Consider the following 27,930-nt stretch of genomic DNA (forward strand, 5'->3'; position numbering starts at 1 on the left):
TAGCTCTACAAGCCTATCTCAAGAAACAAGAAAAATCTCAAATAAACAATCTATCCTTACACCTTAAAGGAACTAGAGAAAGAAGAACAAACAAAACCCAAAGTTAGCAGAAGGAAAGAAATCATAAAGAACAGAGCAGAAAAATGAAATAGAAACAAATAAAACAGTAGCAAAGATCAATAAAACTAAAAGCTGGTTCTCTGAGAAGGTAAACAAAATTGATAAACCATTAGCCAGATTCATCAAGAAAAAGAGGGAGAGGACTCAGATCAATAAAATTAGAAATGAAAAAGGAGAAGTTACAACAGACACTGCAGAAATACAAAGCATCCTAAGAGACCACTACAGGCAACTCTATGCCAATAAAATGGACAACCTGGAGGAAACGGACAAATTCTTAGAAAGGTATAACCTTCCAAGACTGAACCAGGAAGAAATAGAAAAAATGAACAGACCAATCACAAGTAATGAAATTGAAACTGTGATTAAAAATCTTCCAGCAAACAAAAGCCCAGGACCATATGGCTTCACAGGTGAATTCTATCAAACATTTAGAGAAGAGCTAACACCCATCCTTCTCAAACTCTTCCAAAAAATTGCAGTAAGGAACACTCCCAAACTCATTCTGTGAGTCCACCATCACCCTGATACCAAAACCAGAAAAAGGTACTACAAAAAAAGAAAATTACAGACCAATATCACTGATGAATATAGATGCAAAAATCCTCAACAGAATACGAGCAAACAGAATCCAACAACACATTAAAAGGATCATACACCATGATCAAGTGGGATTTACCCCAGGGATGCAAGGATTCTTCAATATATGCAAATCAATCAATGTGATACACCACATTAACAAATTGAAGAATAAAAACCATATGATCATCTCAGTAGATGCAGAAAAAGCTTTTGACAAAATTCAACACCCATTTATGATAAAAACTCTCCAGAAAGTGGGCACAGAGGGAACCTACCTCAACATAATAAAGGCCATATACGACAAACCCACAGCAAACATCATTTTCAATGGTGAAAAACTGAAAGCATTTCCTCTGAGATCAGGAACAAGACAAGGATGTCCACTCTCACCACTGTTATTCAACATAGTTTTGGAAGTCCTAGCCCTGGCAATCAGGGAAGAAAAAGAAAAGGAATACAAATTGCAAAAGAAGAATTAAAACTGTCACTGTTTGCAGATGACATGATATTATACATAGAGAATCCTAAAGATGCCACCAGAAAACTACTAGAGCTAATCAATGAGTTTGGTAAACTTGTGGAATACAAAATTAATGCACAGAAAATCTCTTGCATTCTTATACACTAATGATGAAAAATCTGTAAGAGAAATTAAGGAAACACTCCCATTTACCATTGCAACAAAAAGAATAAAATACCTAGGAATAAACCCACCTAGGGAGACAAAAGACCTGTATGCAGAAAACTATAAGACTCTGATGAAAGAAATTAAAGATGATACCAACAGATGGAGAGATATACCATGTTCTTGGATTGGAAGAATCAATATTGTGAAAGGACTGTACTATCCAAAGCAATCTAGTGAATCAGTGCAATCCCTATCAAGTTACCAATGGCCTTTTTTACAGAACTAGAACAAAGAAGTCTTAAAATTTGTATGGAGACACAAAAGACCCCGAATAGCCAAAGCAGTCTTGAGGGAAAAAAACGGAGCTGGAGGAATCAGACTCCCTGACTTCATACTATACTACAAAGCTACAGTCATCAAGACAATATGGTACTGGCACAAAAACAGAAATATAGATCAATGGAACAGGATAGAAAGCCCAGAGATAAACCCACACACCTATGGTCAATTAATCTATGACAAAGGAGGCAAGGATATACAATGGAGAAAAGACAGTCTCTTCAATAAGTGGTGCTGGGAAAACTGGACAGCTACATGTAAAAGAATGAAATTAGAGCACTCCCTAACACCATACACAAAAATAAACTCAAAATGGATTAGAGACCTAAATGTAAGACCGGGCAGTATAAAACTCCTAGAGGAAAACATAGGAAGAACACTCTGACATAAATCACAGCAAGATCTTTTTTGATCCATCTCCTAGAGTAATGGAAATAAAAACAAAAATAAACAAATGAGAACTAATGAAACTTAAAAGCTTTTGCACAGCAAAGGAAACCATAAACAAGATGAAAAGACAACCCTGAGAATGGGAGAAAATATTTGCAAATGAATCATCAGACAAAGGATTAATCTCCAAAATATATAAACAGCTCATGCAGCTCAATATTAAAAAAACAACCCAATCCAAAAATGGGCAGAAGACCTAAATAGACATTTCTCCAAAGAAGACTTTTCTCCAAAGAAGACATCCAGATGGCCAAGAAGCACATGAAAAGCTGCTCAACATCACTAATTATTAGAGAAATGCAAACCAAAGCTACAATGAGGTATCACCTCACACCAGTTAGAATGGGCATCATCAGAAAATCTACAAACAACAAATGCTGGAGAGGGAGTGGAGAAAAGGGAACCCTCTTGCCCTGTTGGTGGGAATGTAAATTGATGCAGCCACTATTTAGAACAGTATGGATGTTCCTTAAAGAACTAAAAATAGAATTACCATATGACCCAGCAATCCCACTACTGGGCATATACCCAGAGAAAACAATAATTCAAAAAGACACATGTACCCCAATGTTCATTGCAGCACTATTTACAATAGCCAGGTCATGGGTCAACCTAAACGTCCATGGATAGACGAATGGCTAAAGAAGTTGTGGTACATATATACAATGGAATATTACTCAGCCATAAAAAGGAACGAAATTGGATCATTTGTAGAGACGTGGATGCATCTAGATACTATCATACAGAGTGAAGTTAAGTCAGAAAGAGAAAAACAAATATCATATATTAACGCATATATGTGGAACCTAGAAAATGGTACAGATGAACCGGTTTGCAGAGCAGAAATTGAGACAGATGTAGAGAACAAACGTATGGACACCAAGGAGGGAAAGCGGCCGGGGATAGGGGTTGTGGTGTGATGAATTGGGACATTGGGATTGACATGTATACACTGATGTGTATAAAATGGATGACTAATGAGAAAATAAATAAGTAAATAAATAAACATTAAAAACAATAAGAGCAGTGCGAACAGTAAGGGTAAATATGTATTTTATGAAACTTTTTTCAGTCACGTATAAATATGTGAATCTGTGTGTACTGCGTCATGATGTGAAATGTTTTTAACTGGAGTGCAGAAAAAAGTTTAAAAAAACTGGCTCAGAAAGTCTTTCTATACAGGAATCTGTGCTCATAGCCGATCAGTTTCATTCACAAAGCTTTTTAAAAAATATAAAAAGATCCAGAAGCATATAGTAAGGTGTTTATAGTGGTTATCTCTGTAAAGTGACAACACAGATTTTTTTAAAATTTATTTTTAGGTTTATTGCATGATGCTTTTGTATTAAGGGGAAAAAAAATCACTTTTTTTGGTTAGCTTTACACTTCATTAAATTTTTTCTTAAAACTAGATTTCCCCTCTTTTATAGACCTTTGAGCCATCTATTATCCTTTAAGAAAGGGTTGCCTGTTTAAGGAAATCCCATGTTTTCCTACCTGGAGTCTTCAGGCCATAGTGACCAAGTAAAAGAACTTTGTAATCTAGTTTTGTCAGCAGAACACTGAACACTCTCTAAAAGTTTGTAAATGAATATTTACTGCTACATTCATAAGATTACCCATACTCCAAAAATGTATGTATGTGTATAGTGGCCATTGCTAAAGAAGCAGAATTCATTTGTTTGTGTTTCTTAGATTGAATTCAGATGCCTGAAGGACTGATTTTCAGTAGGCTTTAATAAATCCTGAAATTTGCTAAGGCAAAAATAACTTTAAAGGGCTTCCCTGATGGCGCAGTTGTTGAGAGTCCGCCTGCCGATGCAGGGGACACGGGATCGTGCCCCGGTCCGGTAGGATCCCACATGCCGTGGAGCGGCTGGGCCCATGGGCCATGGCCGCTGAGCCTGCGCGCTCTGCAACGGGAGCGGCCACAACAGTGAGAGGCCCGCGTACCACAAAAAAAAAAAACTTTAAAGAAAGATGTTGAGTATGTAAGCTTAATTTATATATGAAATACTGAGGCTCAAGGTACCTTAACTGTCCTGAGGTGAATATTTGAGCAATTCAGAGTATCATATTCTATTTAATACTCCCCTTGTGTTTCTAATAATATGACAAAGCTGGTATTGATAGAATTTCTAATCTTATAATTGCCAACTTTTTGTTACAGGATTTAAAAACTATTGTAAATATGCCTTTATTACAGTTAAACTCCGCATCTCCTATTTTCATCATCAGTTTCTCCCTTCCTATTGGGTCATTCTTCCTCACCTCATTCCAGTGAGTGAGGTCATTCTTCCTCACCTCATTCCAGGTGTTTATCTCCCCAGCTCCACTGAAACTATTCCAGTGTCACCAGCAACCTCTATCCTGTCAAATCCAATAGAAAATTCTCAGTTCTTACTACTTGACTTTTCAGCATTTAATGCAAATGATTACTCTTGCCTTTTAAAGAAATTTCCTTCATTTGGTTTCTGGGATACTACATGCTTCTGTTTTCTTCCTATTTTCTTCCTCCATCTCCTGTGCTTGGCTGCATCTCCCCTTCCTGACCTCTAGAGTTGTAGTTCCCCCATGACTCAATTCCCCCAGCCTTTTCTCTCTCTGTCACTCCCTGGGTAGTTTTATTTCTGTTCTTGGCTTGAATCTTTATGGTGATGACTTCCAAATTTTTATCTCCAATTCTTACACCTCCTCTGAGCTTCAGACTTATATTTCCAGTTGCTTCCTTAACAACTGTACAATGTCCAACAGGCATTCAAATTTAAAGTGTCCATGTCACAACTCCTGATTCCTCTTTTCTTATTTCCTTCCCCAGTCTTCCCTATCTTAGTAAATTTAACCGTCATCACCCAGGTTGATCAGACCGAAACTCTCAAAGTGACTCCTCTCTTCCCGTTACATCCCATAGAACCATACCACCAAGTTTTTGTTAGCTTTGCCTTCAGAATATATGATTAATCCAACCTTTTCTTGTGACCTCCTTTGTTACTACTCTAGACTTGCTGCATGTCTATTGTTAGACTTGCAGATTTTCCTCCTCATTTCTTATCCGTTATTGTCAATTCCTCACATTTTTGCTAGAATGATCTTTAGCAAAGGTTAAGTGAGATCTTGTCATTCTCTTGCTGAAACCTTCCAGTGATTTCCCCACACATTCAAAATAAAATCCAAAGACCTTGTCTTGGCCTGCAGGTCCCTGTTTGTTCTGGCCCTTAGCTGTCTTACCAACTTCGGTGCCCCTTTTTACTCTGTTACCGCACTTGTTTCCCGTTATTCCGGGAACATTTCAAGCTTGGCCTGCCTCATAGCTTTTGTACTTGCTCTTCTTTTTTTCCTGGAATTCTCTTTTCCAGATAATTTCTGTGACTCACTGATTCAACTCAAGTATAAACTCAGGTATTAAATCCTCAGAGTGGTCTTCCCCACTTTTCCATATGGTCTTCCCTTCTAAAATAGCCACACACCCATCACTCTGTATTCTTGTCCCTCCTTCATTTCACTCCACCACATTTACCACTGTCAAACATTATAATATATATTTAAATGCTTATTTTTTATCTCCACCATTACAGTGTAAGCTCCATGAGGCCAGACTTTGTTTTGTTCATTGCTGTGTTCCCAATGTCTAAGAGGGGACTTAGCACATACTAGGTATTCAATAAATGTTTGTGGAGTGAATGGGACCCCAAATCTCAACTGGGGGTTGGGAGAGCATCACCTATTGAGAAGTCTTACTTGCCATGTTTTAACAGATAGTATTTATTTAGTGCCAAATGCAGTGCTATGAGACAAAAAGACACTAACCCTACACTGAAGGAACTTACTGTTTAGAAGAGAGCCAGACATGCAAACACATACCTGTAAAGCAATATGATAATTGTTTTAATGAAGATATTTGTAACGATATGTAGTGGGAACTTATGGGCAGGACCGTAGTATATCAGGGAGTCAGTGATGAAATTATAGAGGAGGTAACCTTTAAGGTGAGATTTGAAGGGCAGGTATGAGAGTATCAGGCAGACATCAGACTGAGAAAATAATGTGTGTTAAGTCACAGAGATGTGAGAAGGCAGCTGGGCATGTTTCTAGTACTATCAGGAGTTGGAATCAGTGGACTCTAAAGTCTGATATTAGGAGCGGCTGGAGTTGAGACAGCCCGCTGAGGGCAGCTAGGCAGTTTTAGTGTGGCAATGGAGCTAGATCATGTAGGGCCAAATCTGCTATGCAAGATACTTTATGTACGTGATTAAGAGCCACTGAAGAGTTTTGAACAAGGAAATGACCAAATCTGACTTGTATTTTAGAAAATCATGGGAAGCAGTATAGAAGTAGAATGAACAGGGCTTGTTAATTGATTGAAATGTCATAGATAATGACTTCCAGGTTTCTGGCTTGAACTGCTGGGTTGATAGTGATACCATTCACCAGACTATGAAATTAGGGAGGGAAGGACAGTGAATCTTCTGAGGGGATGCCTAGAAGTTAAAAGTGTATAATTATATTTTAGTGCTCAGAAATCTATTGGTTTACGTGTGTCACTTAATATATTTTGTATATTACATTTAATTATAAACGTACTAAATCTGCTTTTAGGATACTTTTATTCCTTTACAGATGCACATATATGCTACCGAACTGAAGGATGTTGGCGTTTCTTAGTTTTGCCCGCTTCTAAGTAGACCAGTGAGAATGTGAATGCTCTTGATAGTCCAGTAAAACAAAGGCAGTTGTTAAATGATTCTAAATCTAAGACCCTGCACAGTTTTAAACATATATGAAAAAATGCTCCTAAATTTGTTGAGGGTAGATTTCACCACATGGGAATGTCCAATCAGTCTTATTTTCTGATTTATGAAATATAAGTAGACTTTACTTCTTTTGATGCTTTATTTTTTTATCATTATGAAATTTGGAAAAATTAAATTGTTTGTACCGAGATAAGCTTATCTATACATTCATGTTTTAGTTGATTCCTTGGTTTGGTACATTCCCTTTTTGCTGAAAGTGAAAAAATCTGAAACAGGCAAGACACAAGAGGAAAAGCCAGACTGTGTTCTTGTGGCATTAAGGACATGGCAAGATCTTAGACTAGTGCAACGGTTCCATTAGAAATATAACACAGACCAAAAATATGAGCCACGTATGTAATTTTAAATTCTCTAGTAGCCATATTAAAAAATATAAAAATAAACAGATGGAATTACTTTCAATGTGTTTTATTTAATCCATTATATACAAAATAGTATTATTAAACATATAATCAATTTAAGAATATTAATGAGGCATTTTACTTTTTATTTGCTATACCAAATCATTGAAATCCAGAGATATTTACAAGCACAGCACATCTTAATTTAGACTGGCCACTTTTCAAGTGCTCAGTAACTGCATGTGGATAGTGGCTAGTGTATTGGACAATGTAGTTCTAGATTATTCTTAGACCAAAAAGTAGAGGTTGCTCAGCATTCTGCAACATTTGTGAGATTATCTTTCCAATGTCAAGTAATTTCTATGCTGTTTGTTTTATTATTCTATGAAGTATATTAAAGAGTTGCCCTTTTCTCCATTCATCATTTTCCTACTTATAGTAATTTTGTCCAATAAAGATCTGTTTGTCAGTTTTCATTACCTTTGCTTTCTCCTACACCAATTTATGGTAATGGCCTCTTATACTAAAGCAATAGCATATCTTTAAATTTTAGTGATTTTGTTTTTAATTACAAAAATAACTACATTTATTGTAACAAATTCAAACAAACTGAGGTAAATGTATAAAAAGATAGTAATTCTTAATTCTTTTCCCTCTCTCATTTTCTGCTCTCCCAGATGTAACCACTGTTAACAGTTTAGATGATAGCCTTTCTCCCCTTAGGAATATATATTTATGAGAAAACTTTGTTAAATGAGAAAATTGGTACTTTGAAAATATGTCTTAAAGTGGACCTATTTAAAATGGAGACTAAAGTTTCATAATTATTAATGAAAAAAAACCTGTTAGGTTTTTTTTTTTTCTGACATGAAAATGTTTATTTTACCACATATTTAATAAAATTGAGGTTGTAATTACAGTTGTGCTAATTCTTAGAATTAACAAAGAATGATATAAATGCTTTCTTTGTATAATTTTTTTCACTAAAATTGTGTGATAGTCTGATAGCATCCTTTACTTTGATTTTCTTAGTATTTATCATACAGATTAGACAAGAGCTTCAGTTTTACCAAAACTGTTGAGAGCTTTAACAGTTTCTCAAGAGATTTTTCTTTAGCCCTTGACATTTCCTTTCTTGATTCCTGTCCTGTCATCATCCTTGTTAGATTTTCCCTTCTTCAGTTGTTCACTGGTTTGATTCTGCCAGAACTTCATTCCCCAAGGGTTTTGCTCTGAGATGAGTACTTCCTTCAGTATTTTTATAGACTTCGTGAAATCCTGCATTCTTTTCAATATTTGTATTTTCACTTTACAATTGAATTGCATTGTGTTTACTTTGTATTATTGGATGCTTACAACATTAGACTATTAGTGAGAGATTGATGGGCAAAGCCAGGATATATAGTTGCAGTAGATGTTAGTGTCAAGTAGAAATGGATTTTATATGTGATCAAGGCACATTTTGAATATTATTGTATTATAAGGACTTTTGATTCCTTGTGTAAACTTGTAACTTAAGGAACTCAACTGCCTATTTAAATAATAGCTAACTTTTATTGAGACTTTTAACATGACTAGCAAGTTTCTATATGTGCATCATTTAATTAATCTGTTCAATGTGTCTATGATATAGGTCTGTTGTTATCCTCATTTTATACTTTGAGTAAACTAAGGCTTAAAGTGGTAACTTCTGCCACAATAAAATTAAGTAGTTTGTCTGATATAAGGGCTAGTCAAACGTTGGGCTGGGAACCATAGCCTATACTTGATGGTGCACTTTTGTGCAAAAACAAACAAACAAAAAAAATGAATTGGATTGTAATTTTCTTGTTTCAGTTAGTATTATGTTTTGGATATCAACCCATTATGTGGATGGGCTGTAATTTTAAGACAGTTCCCCTATTTAGATTTTCTTTACAGTTTTTATTTATTTTTTATTTTACTAATGTTGACGTTCTTGGTAACTAAGAGGCTTGGATTTTAATAGCCATGTGGGAAATAAGAGTGGAGGCATTGGGCCTGAGAGAGATGAGTTGGAACTGAGTTCACCACTTAAAGCCTTGAATCTCAAAGTGTTATACCCTCATTCAAAGAGTAGACTAGGGGAAAAAAATTATTCAGAGTTATAGAAAGAAAATAAGGACGCTTGTCTGTTCTCACCTGGGTTCTGAGTGAGGGGGGAATGTTTCCTGAGATTGTATAGCTACTGTTTTACTCTCATCTGGGTTTGTGTTTCATATTTATATTTACTGCATCATTCAGAAAACTTCAAAGTTAAAAATTCACATTAATGAAGAATCACTGTATAGAGGAATACTTATAGTCTGGCTGTATGGAATTCCCACTGATAAAGGCTCATTGATGCTGAACTCACTACCCAAAGTTACAGCACCGCCACCACCAACAAAAGAAGACAGTGCTTTAAGTAAAAGTCAGAGATGCAAGAGACAGCAGAGTTAAATCCTCAGGAACTTCACAAAGTAGAACTATTGAATAATAAATATTTAATATTAAATAATTAAAACCAATTAAAAATTAATTTAAAAGTAAATGCCACAGTTATAATAATGAACATTAAATAATAAAATAGAAATGTTAAAAATGATTAAAGATAAAAGAAGAAAACAAATAGAAGAACAACAAAACTATCAAAAACATAAGGCCAGGGAGAACAGAGGCAGGGTAGAGGATACATAGGACTTCTATAATAAAACTTTAGTCATTAAAATTAAAAAAAAAACTGATTGGATAGGATAGAATGCAAAATAGACAAATGTGAAGAGAAAACTAGTGGTTTAGAAGATGGATCTGAAGATACTGCCCTGAATAAATAGAACTGGTAAAATTCAAAAGCATAGTGTTATCCCAGTAGAAAAATAATACAAAACACAAACTAAAACACATAGTACACACTTGAAAACACCATACACATAATAGAATATCTTGAGAATCATCAGAGAGGAAAGAGAGACCACTTACAAATCAGTGACAAACTGACAACAGATTTCTTAACAGTAACAGTAGAAGTCAAAATCCATTAAAGAATGGGAGCAATGTAAAGATATTTTCAGACAAAAACTAAGAGTATATATGAAGGGATTGTAAAATAAAACCATTGTACAGTTGTCTAGGAGACAGATACAAATAATGATCAACTTGAGATATTTAGACAAGTACTCATGTTATTGATAAAATGATAAAGAACAGACTAGGAATATAGTATAGAGCTTTCTGAGCAGTAGAAGAACTCCATCAACCTGAAAGAAAGCAGAAAAAGAAGAAAACTACAAAAAGTAGGATAAATGGAAAGGAAGCACAAAATAAAAAGGTAGAAATACTTCCAGATGTATCTATTATCACAATAATGTTAATTGACTAAATTTGACAGTTTGACATTGACAGAATGTCAAATTTGATTGACAATTTGACAGACATTAAATAATTCATAATTTGATTGTATACTGTTTGCAAGAGACACCTGAAACATGATGACACAGAAAGTCTGAAAGTAAAAGGATAAGAAGAGATACCTAACTAAGTAATATAGTTGCTATAGCTATATTACTTTCAGACAAAATAGACTTTTGGGTCGTTCCCCCCCCAACCCCGCCAATAGAAGGGATCCCCTTTAGGGTCACTAGTAGAAGGGATCACTTCATAATGGCAAAAGTAACAATTTACCAGGAAGACAGAACAATCCTAAATGTAAGTATCTGATAACATTACTTTGACAAATTATATAAAAATAAATATACAAACGTAGAGAAATCAATAAATCCACAAACACAGTGGGTATTTTATCCATACTTTGCAGTGATTAAGCACAGACAGTAAATAGTATGATTTGAACAATACTTTAATAAACTTGATTTTATGAATACACATACACAGAACACCAAAATTTAGCTGTTACACATTATTTTTAGGCACAGATGAGACAGTTACCAAAATTGACCATTTACTAGACCATGAAACAAAATCAACACATTTTGAAGACTTGATCTCATTTATACCACAGTGTAATTAAGTTGGAAATCAATTTAAAAGTAATTAAAAATATATATATATACATTTGGCAGACACTTCTCAATAACTTATGAGATGAAGAAAGCATGGAAATATGTATTTTCATTATCATGTCATTGCAAAAATCAATGTGAGATTGACGGTGAGATCTGAAAAGGCTTAGACACAGTGACTAACCAAGTAGCAGTGAATTCCTGTAGTGCCCATGTTAAAATACTATTTTTCACTAAAGTGAACTAGGGCTTCTTGAAAAAAGTGGCTGATTCCAGCTCTGGTCTAGTATGACAAGCTGTCATACTACAAAGCAAGGAACTATCAAGGATAACTTGGGCTTGTGTAGAAAGGACCCTGAAGGGGCTGCCATTGGCCAAAGATAGTTTGAGCTTCAAGAGGAATCATTATTGCATTGGATTGAAACAAAATAAGTGAAAATCTGTGAGGTTTTTTGGTTTTGTTAAAATCAACAACAACAAAATGTTGGTCATGGAACCAATTCATTCAGAAACTGGTAAATAAATAATCAAATATTCTGTCTTATCTATATAAACTGTACCTCAGAATCACAAAATAGTTGATGAGGGAAAGTTTACTGTAAAAGAATTCCAGCTAACAAATGCACAGTGAATGTCAGAATTAGAATGTCATCATTTTGCAAACCCTGATGAAATAGTGTATCTTGGCAGTATTCCTCTAAAGCTATTAAAACCACTGGGTAAAAGACTGAGAGGAAACTTTATAGTGGACGGTTCAGGCTGATGGACCTGAACCCACTGATCAATGTGTATTATTACAAAAAGGAAATAATCAGACATTATTGCTATCTGATGTGATGCAGTAGGAAGTTCATAGCACCATATATGACATATTCTTGCTATAAAATAATTAAACCCCAATTTTATCAAGACTCTAGATCAACCACTACTTTTTAGGAAGCACAGAGATTATATATAAAAACTTATTAATGCTAAAGAGTACAATGAGCAAACTCGAAAATGTGGGAAATTCTAAAGGACATATAACCCAGTTTCTTTAACAAATGAATGGCAAGATGGGAAAACAAAAACAAAGCCAGTGCGACAGGCACCTATGAAAGACCAATGCAGTGTGTAGATCTTTTTGGATACTGATTTTAACAAAACAGCCAGTGGTGGTATATTGGAGCATCTTCTACTGGTGTAAGAGCTAACTGTTTAGGAATTTTTCAAACTGATTATTAAACCTATCCATTATTAAAAATTAAATTATAGCTCATTATTAAATAAGTGACATTTATAAAAAGTTAATAAATATTTAAAATTCATCACTTCCTAATTATTTCATTTTACTATGATCTGTGCTCTTGAAGTTATTTATGTATAGTGTTCCTTTATGGTTGAAATACTGTGTCGTGGTAGGCTACTGTGTGTCCTTTTCCTAACTCCAGGTTCATTGATAACACCACATTGGTAGCTTGAAATTAGCCACGGTAGGAATATTTACATCACAGAGATCAGCAAATGCCATAAATCACGGTTTGATTTATTGCTTATTGATTGTCTAGACTTAAAGTGATGGAGAAATGGTAATAATGCTGACTTACAAAAGTGCTATGTCTTTAGCTATTTATTATATTGTGCATAGCTCAAAAAATTGAGAATATATTCTTTCATTCAAAAATGATTATCCACTTCCATAAAGAAGTCACATCACTCACACTGGTGACATCATTGATGTAAGTGAAAATAATACTCCAAACTACACTTGGAAAGCCAGTTGCTAAACATTTACCAGCACAGTGCTGGATGGGCATAATTGAATTCAGTGCTTTGGTAAGAAATAGATAATAATATAAATTTATTATACTGTTATTCAGCTTTTGAAATAACCATTGATGACATGTAGACATTAACTAAGAAAAAAAGAAGGTAGAGTTTTAAAAGCCATTTGCTGTAGCACAAAATAATTTTAAATTTGAAGCCTTTCATATATGTCTGTTGTGTATGACAAATAGAATCATAATTTAGAGTTTGAAGAACACTTAAAATTAATCCAGACCAATCTGCCTTACAGATAGAAATTCTTTCTCTAGTATTAGTCCATCATCTAGATTGTATTTAAATTATTCTAGAGACAGAATACCTGATAATGGCGTTGGAGAACTCTAAAAGTAGAGTTCTTTTTTATATTGAGGTAAACTTTGTTTTCTTTTAATTTCTACCAGTTGGTTCTGGTAACTGACTTCTGAAGAAATATGGAACCAACCAATCCTGTAGAGCAACCAATCTTCACGTATAAAGGTAGCTGGGATGTTTCCATTTAGACCTTTTTGGGTAAGGAGTATACCTTTAGTTCCTTTAACCATACCTTGTGTTGTATATTTTCTAGACTTTGTAATCTAAGACTGTTGCCTTTCTAAACATCCACGTCACTATCTTTTGGCTTTTATTGACTTTGTAGATGAAGTAAAAGCCTTCAGATCTTTTTTTTTTTTTTTCTGTGCAAATTATACATTTTATTCTGTGTTGCTTGATTCTTTTTTTTTTCTGTTAACCCAAAGCAGGTCTTTGTATTTATTCATTCCTAGTCTTCATATTGCTTTCAGCACAGCATTCCAGATTATAGAAATGATATTAAATTGTAATTTAATCATTTTTGTTATTTATTAATCCTGTCGATTTTGTGTCGGTTCACATTCGATAAACACTGTGTTCATTGTTTGCATCCAAATTGTTTAAAATGTTGAATTTTAAAGGGCAATGGGGAGATAGTTCTCCGTTACATAACCCTCTCTAAATTTGCTTCTACCCATTATCATTACTTTTTATTGTGAGTCCACCTACCAGTTCTTAGTAGCCCATATTTTACCATCTTACAGTTCATCATGATATATTTTGTCAGGTGTTTTGCTACCTGAGATCAAGATACATTGTGTCTATGGCATCCCCTCCAATGAAATATACTTTAGTACTTCTATTTTGAAAAATAGACGTTTCAAAAAGATTTGGCATGGCTAAATGTTGAAGTCATATTCTTCCACAAATGGAAAGATAGAAAAGCCATGCAGAATGATGAGCTAGATAATAATTAAGACATCAAAAGAGAAAAGGAACAGGTGGATCACTGGAGACACTTGATGATCAGGGCCATGGTATATCCCTGGGCTGAAAAGAAAATTGCCTGGCCATGAAAGTGGAGCTTCTTCGCTGAGGAAGTATTCTGATCAGGTGAAATTTTAGGGATCTGTAATAGAGTGGACAGGATTTGTTAGCCTTTCCCTCTTACTGTCTTTTTCCTTTGAAAGGTATGTGGTGAAATATTAACAGTGGGTGCTTCTGAGTGTATATGGGTGTTTCTTTGCTATGTGTAGGACCTTCTTATTCTCTTTGCTCTGGGCAAACTAGTATGTACTTCACAGTATTATTTTGAAGATGAAAAGAATAACTCAGTATGAGATTGTCTAGTGCATTTCCTCATATTTTGTAGATAGTAAATAAAGTTTTATTTAACCTTTGTTAAATTTTTTCTCCTTGTTAAATTCCATCGACCAACCATGGTAGAGATTGTCAGGGAGTTACCAGTGAGTTGTCCCATCACATTCCTTGGCCTCCACTCTCCTTTATCCTACCCAGACCCATTTTATTGCTACTAGAAGGAAGAAAAATTTATAGTAGGTCACTTGATTAAATAGTGTTAATAGAATGATGACTTTCTCTTTCCCACTACCTGTTTCTTTCCTAAAAATCATAGTGCACAAGAAGCATCTTCTAGAAAGCAGTCCATGATTAGTTGTCTCATTTTCTAGCCCACATTCAAGTTACTCTCATTCATATGTTACTCTTAAAATCATATTTATGTATATATATTTATGTTGAACAAATGTGCTTTTAGGGGTTCTCCTTGAATGTATTCTTCAGTGTAAATTTTGAGCTCCTAAGATGGTTGTGTTTTATGAGTACCTGATAGCCTGTAATCACTTTTCTCATCTGTTTTAATTCAGCTGAAGACAAGGCTACTTGTTAAAAAGTAGAGAGAACTTGGAAGGTAGAGGAAAGAGGCTATATGGATAAAATTCATGGGCTCATGAGTTATTTTGGAATTTACTCTCCTTAGTTGCTTACCTGATTGCATTAATTATTTTATGGCAGGTTTTACTTTTTTTTAACTTAAGGGTTTCTATAGGATGGATTAGTAGGCCCTCTACCTAGTCTTTTAAAATCTCTTGGCTCAATACATTGTAATTAGTTTTTGGTAATTGACTCTTTCTCTCTTTTTTCTTGCAGATTGAGGGGGTGCCATGCAGCGAGAAGCAGAGAGATGCAGAGTTCGAGTCAGGAGGCCTGACATGGCACTTTATGTACCCAAAGCTCGAAGGGGCATAGTAGTGCACAAATCAGGTGATGAGGGAAAAAGCTGTGGTCCACCTAACTCCGTGGTAAAAGAAGAACAAAAGGAAGATTCTTTCTCTCAAAAGGGGATCATTAGAGACAAGCGTGAGGCTCAAAGACTAAGTATTAATCCAGATAAAAAGGAACACAATCATAGGGAAGGAAAGAAATCTTCAACAAAATTTAATAAAGATGTGTGGCTTCAAGAAAGAAATAAAGATAGTGTTTGTACTAAGAGGGCAACCACAGCATCCAAAAAAGTATTATCCCAAGGACATCAGCAAAGAGTCCCAAATCCTGGGATTATACCTATCATACCTTTACAAAGACATTTTAAACCAAAGAAGGTAGAGTGTTTGGAGGTTGAAACCAGAGATGTGACAGAACAGGATGGGTTGCTTCAATCTCAGTCTTGTTCAGAAATCGGTAAGGCTCAGGTTCCAAACAAACCATTCCAAAATGTGGAATTCTGTGATTTCAATAGGCATGAACTAAATGGGGAAACATTTGAAGATAGAAATTTGGAAAGCAGAATGGAAACTGATGCCAGGGTTGCAGAGATACTATCCCAATTTCCTGGAGATTTTAGTTCTGTGGTGAAACCTGAGAGTATGATTGCACCAGTAAAACCAAGCTCTGATTCTGGAATTGTACAACAAGGCATGCAGACATCGGGTGGAATGCTGAAGCGCAGCAACGGAGGCATCACCACTGATTCTGTTCCTGGAAGTCCAGTTGGTATCATTGATCAGACTTGCATAGACTTGGATGCTGAGAATGTTGGTGATACAGCCAACAGTACAGATTTCATCTTGGGTCAGAAAGGTATAGATTCCATTCCTGAGACTATGGGTCACATCTCTCATCAGATGACTACAGTCAGCAAATTAGAGAGCATAAATGGCATTTTTGATCCAACAATGATTAGAGAGTGTGAGGAGAATGACAGCACTGCTGATGAGTTATGTGTAAAGTGTGAATCTTCTGATACAGCTGTCCTTGCTCATGAAACATATACAAATAATGGATCTAAGAGTGTAGGTGACATTACCAATAAGACATGTATGATGGACATTACAGATATCATATCTGATCAAATAACTGTAGTTGCTGTTAGAGTAGCTCATGAGGCCTGTAGCAACACAAGTAGTTTCTCAGACTATTTCGAAATAAGTGCAGATACATCCCCTCTTCATGTAGCTGAAAGGGGGAATGACACTGAACATTTCAGCAACCTGACTGCTTGCTCAGATACTTATGCTGAGAGTGTTTCATCTAGTTTCACAGAGTCAACAGGAAAGTTGATAGAGAGCTTGTCAGATTGTGCTTCCTCCTTACCTGTAAAGAAGATTGCTGGTAGTAATTGTAACACTTTTTTGGACTCTGAACTCAGTATGTTAAGTGGGACAAAAGTATTTTCAGACAGTGCTTTGGGCAGTGATCAAGATTGTACTGGTGATATAACAGAGGCATTGCATGAACTTAAAACTGCTGAAGAGTTCAAAACAAAAGAAGAAGATGGCTCAGAGACTACAGAATTTGGTGTAACCTTTCCTGATATAGAATCAGTGTCTGTGGAAACATCCATGGAATCGAAAGCAACTGATATGTCTCACACAGAAGCAAGTGCTGCTACTGAGGAGAGCTGGGAGTCTATGTTTAATGATGATGGTGACTGCCTGGACCCACGTCTTCTACAAGAGGTATGTTTTAGTGGAAACTGGTTGGCTCTTAGGTGGTTCATCAATTCATAGGACCTAGGATTTTAGGGGTAATTTTGATAGACATATTTATACATTCACACACATTACATCCAATGTAACAGTTTTGCAAGAAACTGTTAGGTTGGCCAAAAAGTTCGTTCGGGTCTTTCCATAATATCCTACGAAAAACCTGAACGAACTTTTTGGCCAACCCAGTAATAGGATTGTAGATTGAGAAAAGAATATCTGATAGATCTTTAAGAAACAAAGCATACAGTGTTGAACTATATCTATTATAGCCAAATCCTGAGAGATCTTACTGAATAGGTTAAAGATGAATTTAATGGATTCTGGCTAACTGTTGAGAAGATACAGAGGGAAACTTCTTCCAAAGGGCTTTTCTGTGTTGACAAGATGTATTTCACACTGGCCTATTTGAGGGGAGAAGAATAATTTATTATTCATATTTATTTTATTTTTCCAGCAGATGTTGGAATGATGTTAGACACTATAGAGGGAAGGGAAGGGTGTAATAAAGGAAGGTATGATTGTTTTTTTAAGGAGTTTGTGCTGAGTTGAAGAGTAAATGATTGTTGAATATGCTGGCTAGTTAGAGTTCATAAATACAAAATGTTGGATTTGAAGGCATCTTAGAAATTATTTAGTTCAATTTTTTTCATTTTCTTAGTTTAGACATTCCCTCTTCCAGCATTTAAATTCCTTACCATAAATAAGAATCATTGGTTTTGAATAGTAGAATCATTCCCCCTTTTATTCCTTACACCTTTGCCCAGGAGGGGAAAAAATGATTTTCCCTATAAAATCTCCAGTTTTGTAAATGGGGAAATTGAAGGTTAATGGTTGTATCTTTAAGACAAGCGGAATCAGTATTTCAATCTACTTCTGTCTTAATCCAGTATATATGTTCTTTCTACCAGACCACTTCCTCCCCTATAAAATAGTTTTGTTTGAGTGACTCCATAGAGCCTTTTAAATACTAAGTGATGAGTCTTTTGATTCTGAGAGTTGAACCAGAAGTACAGAAAAATGTTCACAAGCATGTATAAAAGAGACACGTGAGACTGAAGAGGGCAGCGCATTGGACAGAATTGACTTTCCAGTACCATGCACTTCCTCCTTATTCTTAGGAGGTGTTTGCATGCACATTTGTACCACAGTTAGTACTTCTTATGGGCGAGTCAGGAAACAGCAGGTCTTAAACATTTCTTAAAAGAATATAGAGCAGAAGGCACCTACAAATTAACATTCATGAATCCTTTGAAATTGCATGCAGACTTTTGTATGTAAGTGCAGTTTTTCATAACTTTTATCGGATTCTCAAAGGTGAAAGTTCCCCAAAGTATGGTCCCTGGACCAGCAGCATAAGCAGCACCTGGGAACTTGTTAGAAATGCAGACTCTTCAGCCAGGCTGTCTTTATGTTTATGAGACTTTCAAGTGATTCTGATGCACATAAAGTGAGAATCACAGCTCAAAGACAACATACAAACTTAAATTATATCAAGATGTGAGTGTGGTAACCAGAAGTGGCTGTCAGCTCATAATCGGAAAGCAAAACACTGTTCAGCAGAGGTTTTAGACCCAAATCAGGCTAAGATGTACTAATAATATGGTAAGTTAGGTGAATATAGAGAAGTTAATAAGGATCCAGACATTGGGAGAAGGCCTTAGTCTGGGGAAGGAAGCAGTGTTCTTAGGAGTTGGCAAAGGGACTGCTTAAGGGGGTAGGAGAGCACAGGTGTACGTGGGAGAGAAGAAACAGCTTCCTACAAAAGAAGGGCATGGGACACAGAGCCTTTTGTACATGGTAGACCTAGTAAATATTTACTGAATGGATGTAGGCAGTAGGGCAGAGTTGCTTTCTGCCTTTTTAGGTTAGCCTCCAGGAGCTTTCAAAACATCATTGCTGCCGGAACTTGGATTCTGTGTGGTAGGTTAGGGATATGGCTTCTGTATTGGCGGGAGGGAGGTTTAGGTGTGCAACTCTGTTGTTCAGCTCTTAACACTGTTTAGGTGCAAAAGAATTTAGGCAACTGAGTCTTTTGAGAAGCATAGTAATATAGCCAGAGGACACTAGCCTGACCTAAAGCTGGGAATGGCAGGAAAACGGAGCAGGTCGTGTTTTAAGCTGAAGACAGCCAGTGCCTGGGTATTGCGTTTGTATATCTTCTGAGGTGTTTGGTAGAGATTGGAGTCTGTGTGGAGGCATGAGGATAGAAGAGAGCAAGAAAGAAGTTGGATTGAGAATGCAAGTAATGGATCCAACTCCAAGCTATTGCCTCCTGTGCTCTGGGTTTTAGAAGATGTAATAATAATAATGTTATTAAAAGATGTCACAAATCCAAGAACATTAATAGCTTTGGTGACTATTACTCCTAATTTATTATTTATACTGTTCCAAATGTACGTTATTAAAGGCTAAACCAGAGTGTCTGTCTACCTTGAAAACTTTCCAACCAAAGATTTTTGGCTCTTTTCCCAGCTGGCCTATTTCTTTGTTGACAATGGCTAGCCATACAGGTATGCCTAGTACTTCTAATAGGCAGGGAAGTATGCTCTCGAGCAGGGTGTGGTAGCCATTGGCATGTGAAGCAGTTTCCTGTGACATTTGAACTTCTGAAACTGCCTGAAGGGTTTAGGTCATTGTTGAGCTCCCAGAACTGCAACTCTTGATGAGTCTCCAAAGATTACACATCTCCTAAAACCCTGGTATGGGATGCCCAGAAATTGAAGTTGATAATTGATAAAGAAAAGGATGTTGGCATGACTTCTTTTAACCCTTTGAGATCTTGGTACCAGCACACAGGAATTATTGTTGTCTAGATAAAACTTCCTCTGCTGCCTCCTGTACTGATCAGCAAACCTATTGGTAGGAGGGTTAGTAAGATACCAGCAGCATAACATTGATGTTGATAGACACTGACATCTGGTCCCTTCACTGGCCATTTCTGGTCCTGATGTGTGTTTTTAGATAGCGGTAAATATTTAGGTAGGAGTTTCCTTTTGTTATAGAAGGTTGCTAACAAGGTATGACCATGGAAAAGAGAAAAGGAACACCATTCATTCCCAAACCATCTTCCTTCTGTGTGTGCCTACTCATGTTCATACTTCGTCAGTGGTATCTTTCCATCTGGTCTTCCCAATCATGCTGGGAAGACGAGGAAATCCAGATATGTCTCCTCGGCTTTCTCAGTCTTCCTCTTGACTAAAATTTAATCTGCCACAGTGTTTTCACTGTTCAGTCTGGATAGCATCTTCCCAAGAATGCCAGCATCAGTTTGCCATATTAACCTTTCTGTACTGTCTAAATAGGAGCCAAGTCCAAGTTGGTTCAGGATATTCACTTGGTCCCTGCCCATATATTCATGTACCATATGTTACTATTCATTAGAGGAAACTGGAGCTCTCAAATTTGTCCTCTGGCACTGGGGTCAGTAAGTGATCATCTGACATGCTTCATTATTGTAGCTTTCTTTTTTCTTCCTTTGGTTCTCCTTTTCTGCATTCTTATTCACTTTTGCCCTTTCTTCTCTTTTACTGTGCCTTAATCCAAAGCTATGGCCATGGATTTCTCTCATTGATGATAATCAGTGATATTGAGATGTTGCTGATACCTATTCTAGAGAAATATTTTTTTTAAGATTTATTTATTATTTATTTATTTTTGGCTGCGTCAGGTCTTAGTTGCAGCACGTGGGATATTCATTGAGGCATGCGGGCTCTTTCCTTGTGGTGCGTGGGCTCTTCGTTGCGGGCTGTGAGCTTCTCTCTAGTTGTGGCATGTGGGTTTTCTCTTCTCTAGTTGTGGCACGCAGGCTCCAGGGTGCATGTGCTCTGTAGTTTGTGGCACGCAGATTCCAGAGCGAGTGGGCTCTGAACTTTGCGGCATGTGGGCTCTAGTTGTGGCACGCGGGCTTAGTAGTTGTGGCACGCGGGCTTAGTTGCCCGGCGGCATGTGGGATCTTAGTTCCCTGACCAGGGATTGAACCCGCATCGAACCTGCATTATAAGGTGGATTCTTTACCACTGGACCACCAGGGAAGTCCCTAGAGAAATCTTTAGATGGCACCTTGAATGGCATTCTACTCATTCTGTGTTAATAAATTTTATGAAGTCAAAGTTTGCATTTCTGGCCTTGGTTTCTTGATAAGGTCAGTGGAGGCATAGCCTAGATATATTAGATAATTTTATTTGCAGATAGGAAACACCACTGAAGACATTATCTACTCTTATATTTAATGTATAAAATGTTATGTAAAGCAACTATACTCTAATGAAAATTAATGTTAAAAAAAGTTGGAGTTTAAAAGTCTGAATGTATCCTTCTGCTGTTGTAAAGGATTTATGCCCAAAGCAGTATAGAAAAGGGATGAAAGCCATAACTTATGCTGTATATTATACACTGTAGTTTTATTATCTTTTAAGGGAACTCTTTTTGGATGTGTTAGAACTTAGGTCATGAAAAATTTGAAAAGGCTTGAAATACTTTTAAAAAAATAGTGTTATTTCCCTATTTGCCAAAGATAGGAAGTTAAATGGGTGAAAGATTTTAATTCTAGCTTTTGATTTATTCACATTACCATGGACAAACATGAACAATTTATTTTCTTCAGTTTCTACTGAAGAGTAGAAACTGAGTTAGTAAGCAGTTAAGTAGCTACAGGGTAATAGTGGAAGGGAAAATAGAAACAAAAGGTTTGAATAACCTAACCTACATAATTGAGAATTAGCTATATGGGTTAATTCTGTAAGTAATTATGTAAATAGACATGGTGATATTTGAAGCAACCGCAGTAATGTTATACCATTAACTCCTGGTCAAGTCTCTGTTGTCCATGTCCCTGTAACCCCCTGATATCCCTAATATTTAAATTTGTTATAGCCACAACTATAGTTTAAAATGGTTTATTACGTTTAATTAAAAGTACCTGGGGCTTCCCTGGTGGCGCAGTGGTTGAGAGTCCGCCTGCCAATGCAGAGGACGCGGGTTCGTGCCCCGGTCCGGGAAGATCCCACACGCCGCGGAGCGGCTGGGCCCGTGAGCCATGGCCGCTGAGCCTGCGCATCCGGAGCCTGTGCTCCGCGACGGGAGAGGCCACAACAGTGAGAGGCCCGCGTACCGCAAAAAAAAAAAAAAAGTACCTACAGAAGTGTTCTTATTCCTACCTTCCAAGATCAGAGGCAGGATTATAACATAGGCCTTGAACAATAAGGACTAAGACCTGGAACTTTAACCTGTCTAAGAGAGAAAACTGTACGTCTTTTTTAAAAAAGTGGAATGTTAGCATTGAAAGGGACCTGTAACATAATGTTTTATGTTTACCTCTTGCTTTATAGATAAGGCAAGTAAGGCCCAGAAAGGTTGTTACTGACCTAGCTAAGGTTAGTGCCAGAGTTGGCACTAGAATCCCAGTCTCCTGGTTTCTAACCCTGGGCTTTTTCCATGACAGTAAGCCTTTGCCTCTACCTAAAGCTCTCAGCCAATCAACAGACATTGTACAACCGTACTGTGCCCAGCTCTGATATTGGTGATATGAGGGATAAAAGAGAAGGATAAGAATGTTTAAGGAGTTTATAGTCTTGTGGAGCTGATGAAACTTATTCTCAGAAATGTCTGGAAAAAAATAAAGAAGTATTCTATCTCATTGAATTGAAAATGCTGTTGATTGTGAAATATATCATTATTTTATGTATCACTAAGAAAGAAATTAAACTTTTACACAATGCTTACCCTTTAGAATTTTAATTTTATACATACGGAAAGAGCTCTTAATTAGACATAAATTTTTTATCACATGTCATCTCTTACATAAAGAAAATGTAGGTGAAATAAATTGGTTCTCATTTCCTAAAACTTTGTGTTTATAGTCCAACTCTTTCTAATGATTTCTTTTTTTTTGGAATGAGAACCCAACTGTTCCTTTTTCTTCCTTTTTTTTTAAATTTAATTTTATTTATTTGTTTTTTTGGCTGCGTCGGGTGTTAGTTGCAGCACGTGAGATCTCCATTTGAGGCATGCAGGATCTTTCGTTGTGGAGCATGGGCTTCTCTTTAGTTGTGATGTGCAGGTTTTCTCTTCGCTACTTGTGGCGTGCAGGCTCCAGGGCACGTGGGCTCTGTAGTTTGTGGCACCTGGGCTCTCTAGTTGAGGCACGTGAGCTCAGAAGTTGTGGCGTGCAGGCTTAGCTGCCCCATGGCAGGTGGGAACCTAGTTCCCCAACCAGGGATCGAACCCATGTCCCCTGCATTGGAAGGTGGATTCTTTACCACTGGAACACCAGGGAAGTCCTAATAATTTTTTGACTCAGTCATTGATACTGATGTCTTTCCATCCTGTTACCATCTTCTGTTCCATCAACAACTTTGATGATACAGCATTTCTTAAAAGAATACATAAAAGAAGCAAAAATCGTTGTTGCTGGATTCTTAAGCCAGTTTTGCACTTATATAGGGCTATTCTTATATTCAGATTTTCTTCCACCCTGCTGACCACCCTTTCTGCAAATTTTGGTACTGGTGCTTTTGGTGCTCATTCATATTCAGACAAGCAGTGACAATATGCATGATTAAGATGCATACTGGTGTTGGAGATGTTAAAATGTGCATCTTAGAACTGATGAAATACGGTATATATCCAACTGCCAAGGGTTATGATATGGTAGTATAGGGAATGGAGAAACCATCAAAATAGAGTCAATAGGGAACGCTTCAAGAGGAGATGAAGATTGAAGCTGGGTCTTAAAAGAGAAGGATCAGGAGCAGACAAGGCATTCCAGGCTGTGAGAGCTTGTATAAAATATGGAACGTTCCCAGGCTTAGGTCCTGAATTTGTCACTATCAGAAGTTTAGATGATCTGTTTTGAAATTTTGTTTTTGTTGTTGTTGTTTTCCTTTTATAATTTATTAAATTGGATTTTCTGCATGATTTATATAGCCAGAACAATTAAAGTTTATTGGCAAAGGGAAATAAAAAAAGTGTCATTTTCCCCCAAAATTTCAGAATGCCATCCAGAATCATTTAAAAAATACGTATTTCATAAATCAAATTCTTATTGATGGGGGCTCTATGTAGAATCAGTCTCGATAAGCATGCATTTGGACAAAGTAATTAACTTGGGGCATGTGCATTTTATTCATTCCACAAGTATTTTTTGAACGCCTAGTTTGTGCAAGGTAACGTGTGCAGGGGGGGAATATAGGGATAAATATGACACATCCCTTGTAGTTGAATTATAGAATCAGAATATTGATGAGGAGACTGAAACTCCAGCCTTTCTTTCCAGCCTTACTCCCTGTATTAGTTTGCTAAGGCTGCCAGAGCATAGTACCCTAGACTGACTATGGCAAAGTACCACATAAATTTGTTTTCTCACAATTCTGGAGGCTAGAAGTCCAAGATCAAGGTGGCAGCAAGGGTTAGATTCTTCTGAGGCCTCTCTCCTTGGTTTGTAGATGGCCATCTTCTCCCTGTGTCTTTACATGGTCTTCCCTCTGTGTCTGTGTCCAAATTTCCTCTTTTTGTAAAGATACCACTCAGATTAGGGTCTACCCTATTTTAACTTAATACCTGTTTAAAGGCATTATCTCTAAATACAGTCATTTTCTAAGGTACTGGGGTTTATGGCTTTAACTCATGAATTTTGAGAGGACACAATTAAGCCCATAGCACTCCCCCAAGCCCTCACATTATTTAGTGGAACCACACTGAACTGTTTAATGAATACCACACTCCTTGCATGCCTTTGCACACTTCTGCCTATGGTACTTTTCTCTGTATAATTTCTTTACTTGGGCAGTGAACGAAACAAAGTTCATTCCCCTCTATCCACTGGTAATACCTTCTTCATTCTTATAACTTTATTACATATTAAAATTCTTTGTTCAAGTTCTTTCTCTAATGTTATGTTCAATGTACATTAAATGTTGGTTAGGTGGTCAGGTTGAAGTTGGAGGAAGAGACAGGTCTTATTAATATAGGGTGTTATACAGTGAGTACTGTAAAAGTAGTGCAGATGAGGTAAACACTGTAGAAGTCTAGAGGAAGAGTCAGATTATACATGTGACCAAAAATAATGTGATCAAAGCAATAGGCAGGAAGAAGCAAGATGTGTTTAGGCATAGTATTACTCTTTGGTTGGAATGTAGCATATTTTAAGGGATGACATGACATAAAGCTAGAAATGTATATATTTTAGTACACTATTAATGAGGTAATAAATTACCACAAACTACTGTCTTAAAACAACACAAATTTGTCTTTTACAGTTCTGTAGGTAGAAGTCCAAAATGGGTCTCACTGGACTAAAATTAGGGTATTGGCAGGATTGTGATCCTTTCTGAAGACTCTAGGGGAGAACCCATTTTCTTACCTTTTTCAGCTTCTCCTACACGCTGCCCACATTCCTTGGCTCATGGCCCCCTTCTGTTTTCAAAGCCAGCAGTGGCCAGCCAAGTCTTTCTCATATTGCCTCACTCTGACACACTGACTCTTCTGAAACAATTTGCTTTTAAGGACCCTTGTGATTATATTGGGCCCACCTAGATAATCCAGCATTATCTCTCTATTTTACAGTCATCTGATTAGCATCTTTAATTCCACCTGCTACCTTAATTCTCCTTTGCCATGTATCATGTTCATAAGTTGAGGGAATTAGGACATGGGCATCTTTGAGAGGCTGTCATTCTGCCAACCACAGGTAGGTTGGGTCCAGGTTATGAGCTTTAAATACAGCCATTGAAGATTTTTAATCAAAGGAATGTCATGATCAAAGCAGTATTTTGGGAAGTTTAATCTATAAGCTATATGGTGTCTCGAATATAGGACTGGAAAGAAATCAGCACCCCTGAGTTCTTTTCAGCTTTGCCATTGATCCTCCCTCCATCCCTCCTTTCCTCCCAGAACTGCTTGTATCCATAAATCCTTAATCAGAGGGAATTAGTTGTCCTGAACATTGATATAGCCACCGTTTCTGATTCTGTTCACTGTAAGGCCATTTCATCATGTTACGGAAGGAATACTAGACTAGCGGTCAGGAGACCTGAGTTATGATTCAAACTTTATCAGTAATTTGATTTGTAACCTTAGGGATGTCCTTTAGTCTCTCTGTGATGTAATTTTCCATCCTTAAAATTGGGATAACAGTAGCAGCTGATCTAACATGCCCATCTGACAGATATAAATATAACTTTATCCCAAAATAATGTAGCATATATTTATTTTTTGTTTGTAGAGAGTAACTTGTGACTTCAGAACTTTTTGTTTTTCCTTTTGTATCTTGAAGAACCTAGTATCAAACAAAAAATAAAAAGCTCAGTGATCCATGCCTAGTTGACCTTCTGCTCTCTGCACCCTTTTTGTCCCCTTCTACAAATAGGAATCAGGCAATTATGTCATAGCAAGTCAGGTACTTTTTTTTTTTTAACATGTTTTTTGGAGTGTAATTGCTTTACAATGGTGTGTTAGTTTCTGCTGTTATCACAAAGTGAATCAGCTATACGTATACATATATCCCCATATCCCCTCCCTCTTGCATCTCCCTCCCACCCTCCCTGTCCCACCCCCTAGGTGGTCACAAAGCACCAAGCTGATCTCCCTGTGCCATGCGGCTGCTTCCCACTAGCTATCTATTTTACATTTGATAGTATTTATAAGTCCATGCCACTCTCTCACTTCATCCCAGCTTACCCTTCCCCCTCCCCTTGTCCTCAAGTCCATTCTCTAGGTCTGCATCTTTATTCCTGTCCTGCCCCTAGGTTCATCAGAACCATTTGTTTTTCGGGTTTTTTTTTTTAGATTCCATATGTATGTGTTAGCATACAGTATTTCTTTTTCTCTTTCTGACTTACTTCACTCTGTATGACAGACTCTAGGTCCATCCACCTCACTACAAATAACTCAATTTTGTTTCTTTTTATGGCTGAGTAATATTCCATTGTATATACGTGCCACATCTTCTTTAACCATTCATCTGTCGGTGGACACTTAGGTTGCTTCCATGTCCTGGCTATTGTAAATAGTGCTGCAATGAACGTTGTGGTACATGTATCTTTTTGAATTATGGTTTTCTCAGGGTATATATGCACAGTAGTGGGATTACTGGGTCATATGGTAGTTCTGTTTTTAGTTTAAGGAACCTCCATACTGTTCTCCATAGTGGCTGTATCAATTTACATTCCCACCAACAGTGCAGGAGGGTTCCCTTTTCTCCACACTCTCTCCAGCATTTATTGTTTGTAGATTTTTTGACGCTGGCCATTCTGACTGGTGTGAGGTGATACCTCATTGTGGTTTTGATGTACATTTCTCTAATTCCTCCTGTGTGTCTTTGGAGAAATGTCTATTTAGGTCTTCCACCCATTTTTTGATTGGGTTGTTTGTTTTTTTGATATTGAGCTGCATGAGCTGCTTGTATATTTTGGAGATTAATCCTTTGTCAGTTGCTTCATTTGCAAATATTTTCTCCCATTCTTTTTTTTTTGATAAATTTATTTTATTTTATTTATTTTATTTATTGCTGCATTGGATCTTCATTGCTGCATCTGGGCT

General features: G+C 36.7%; 1 protein-coding gene across 6 annotated transcripts in view; it reads left to right on the forward strand.

Moving 5' to 3' along the window:
* Nucleotides 1–27,930, forward strand: part of R3HCC1L (R3H domain and coiled-coil containing 1 like) — an 86,921-nt gene that overhangs the window by 38,044 nt on the left and 20,947 nt on the right. For 4 of the 6 annotated variants that reach the window (XR_003433865.1, XM_027112248.1, XM_027112246.1 and 1 more), the window contains exon 3: nucleotides 15,557–17,364. Coding sequence is in view for 5 of the 6 variants with exons in the window: in XM_027112248.1 (XP_026968049.1) it covers nucleotides 15,571–17,364 (1,794 nt within the window). In the remaining variant the exon portion in view is untranslated. Of the gene's footprint in view, nucleotides 1–13,497; nucleotides 13,607–15,556; nucleotides 17,365–27,930 lie in introns of all 6 variants that reach the window. The other 2 variants (XM_027112247.1, XM_027112250.1) reach the window with 2 other exon arrangements.

The sequence above is a fragment of the Aethalodelphis obliquidens genome, unplaced genomic scaffold, assembly GCF_003676395.1.
Source record: "Aethalodelphis obliquidens isolate GAN/ISIS:26980383/991018 unplaced genomic scaffold, ASM367639v1 scaffold11, whole genome shotgun sequence".
NCBI lineage: Eukaryota > Metazoa > Chordata > Mammalia > Artiodactyla > Delphinidae > Aethalodelphis > Aethalodelphis obliquidens.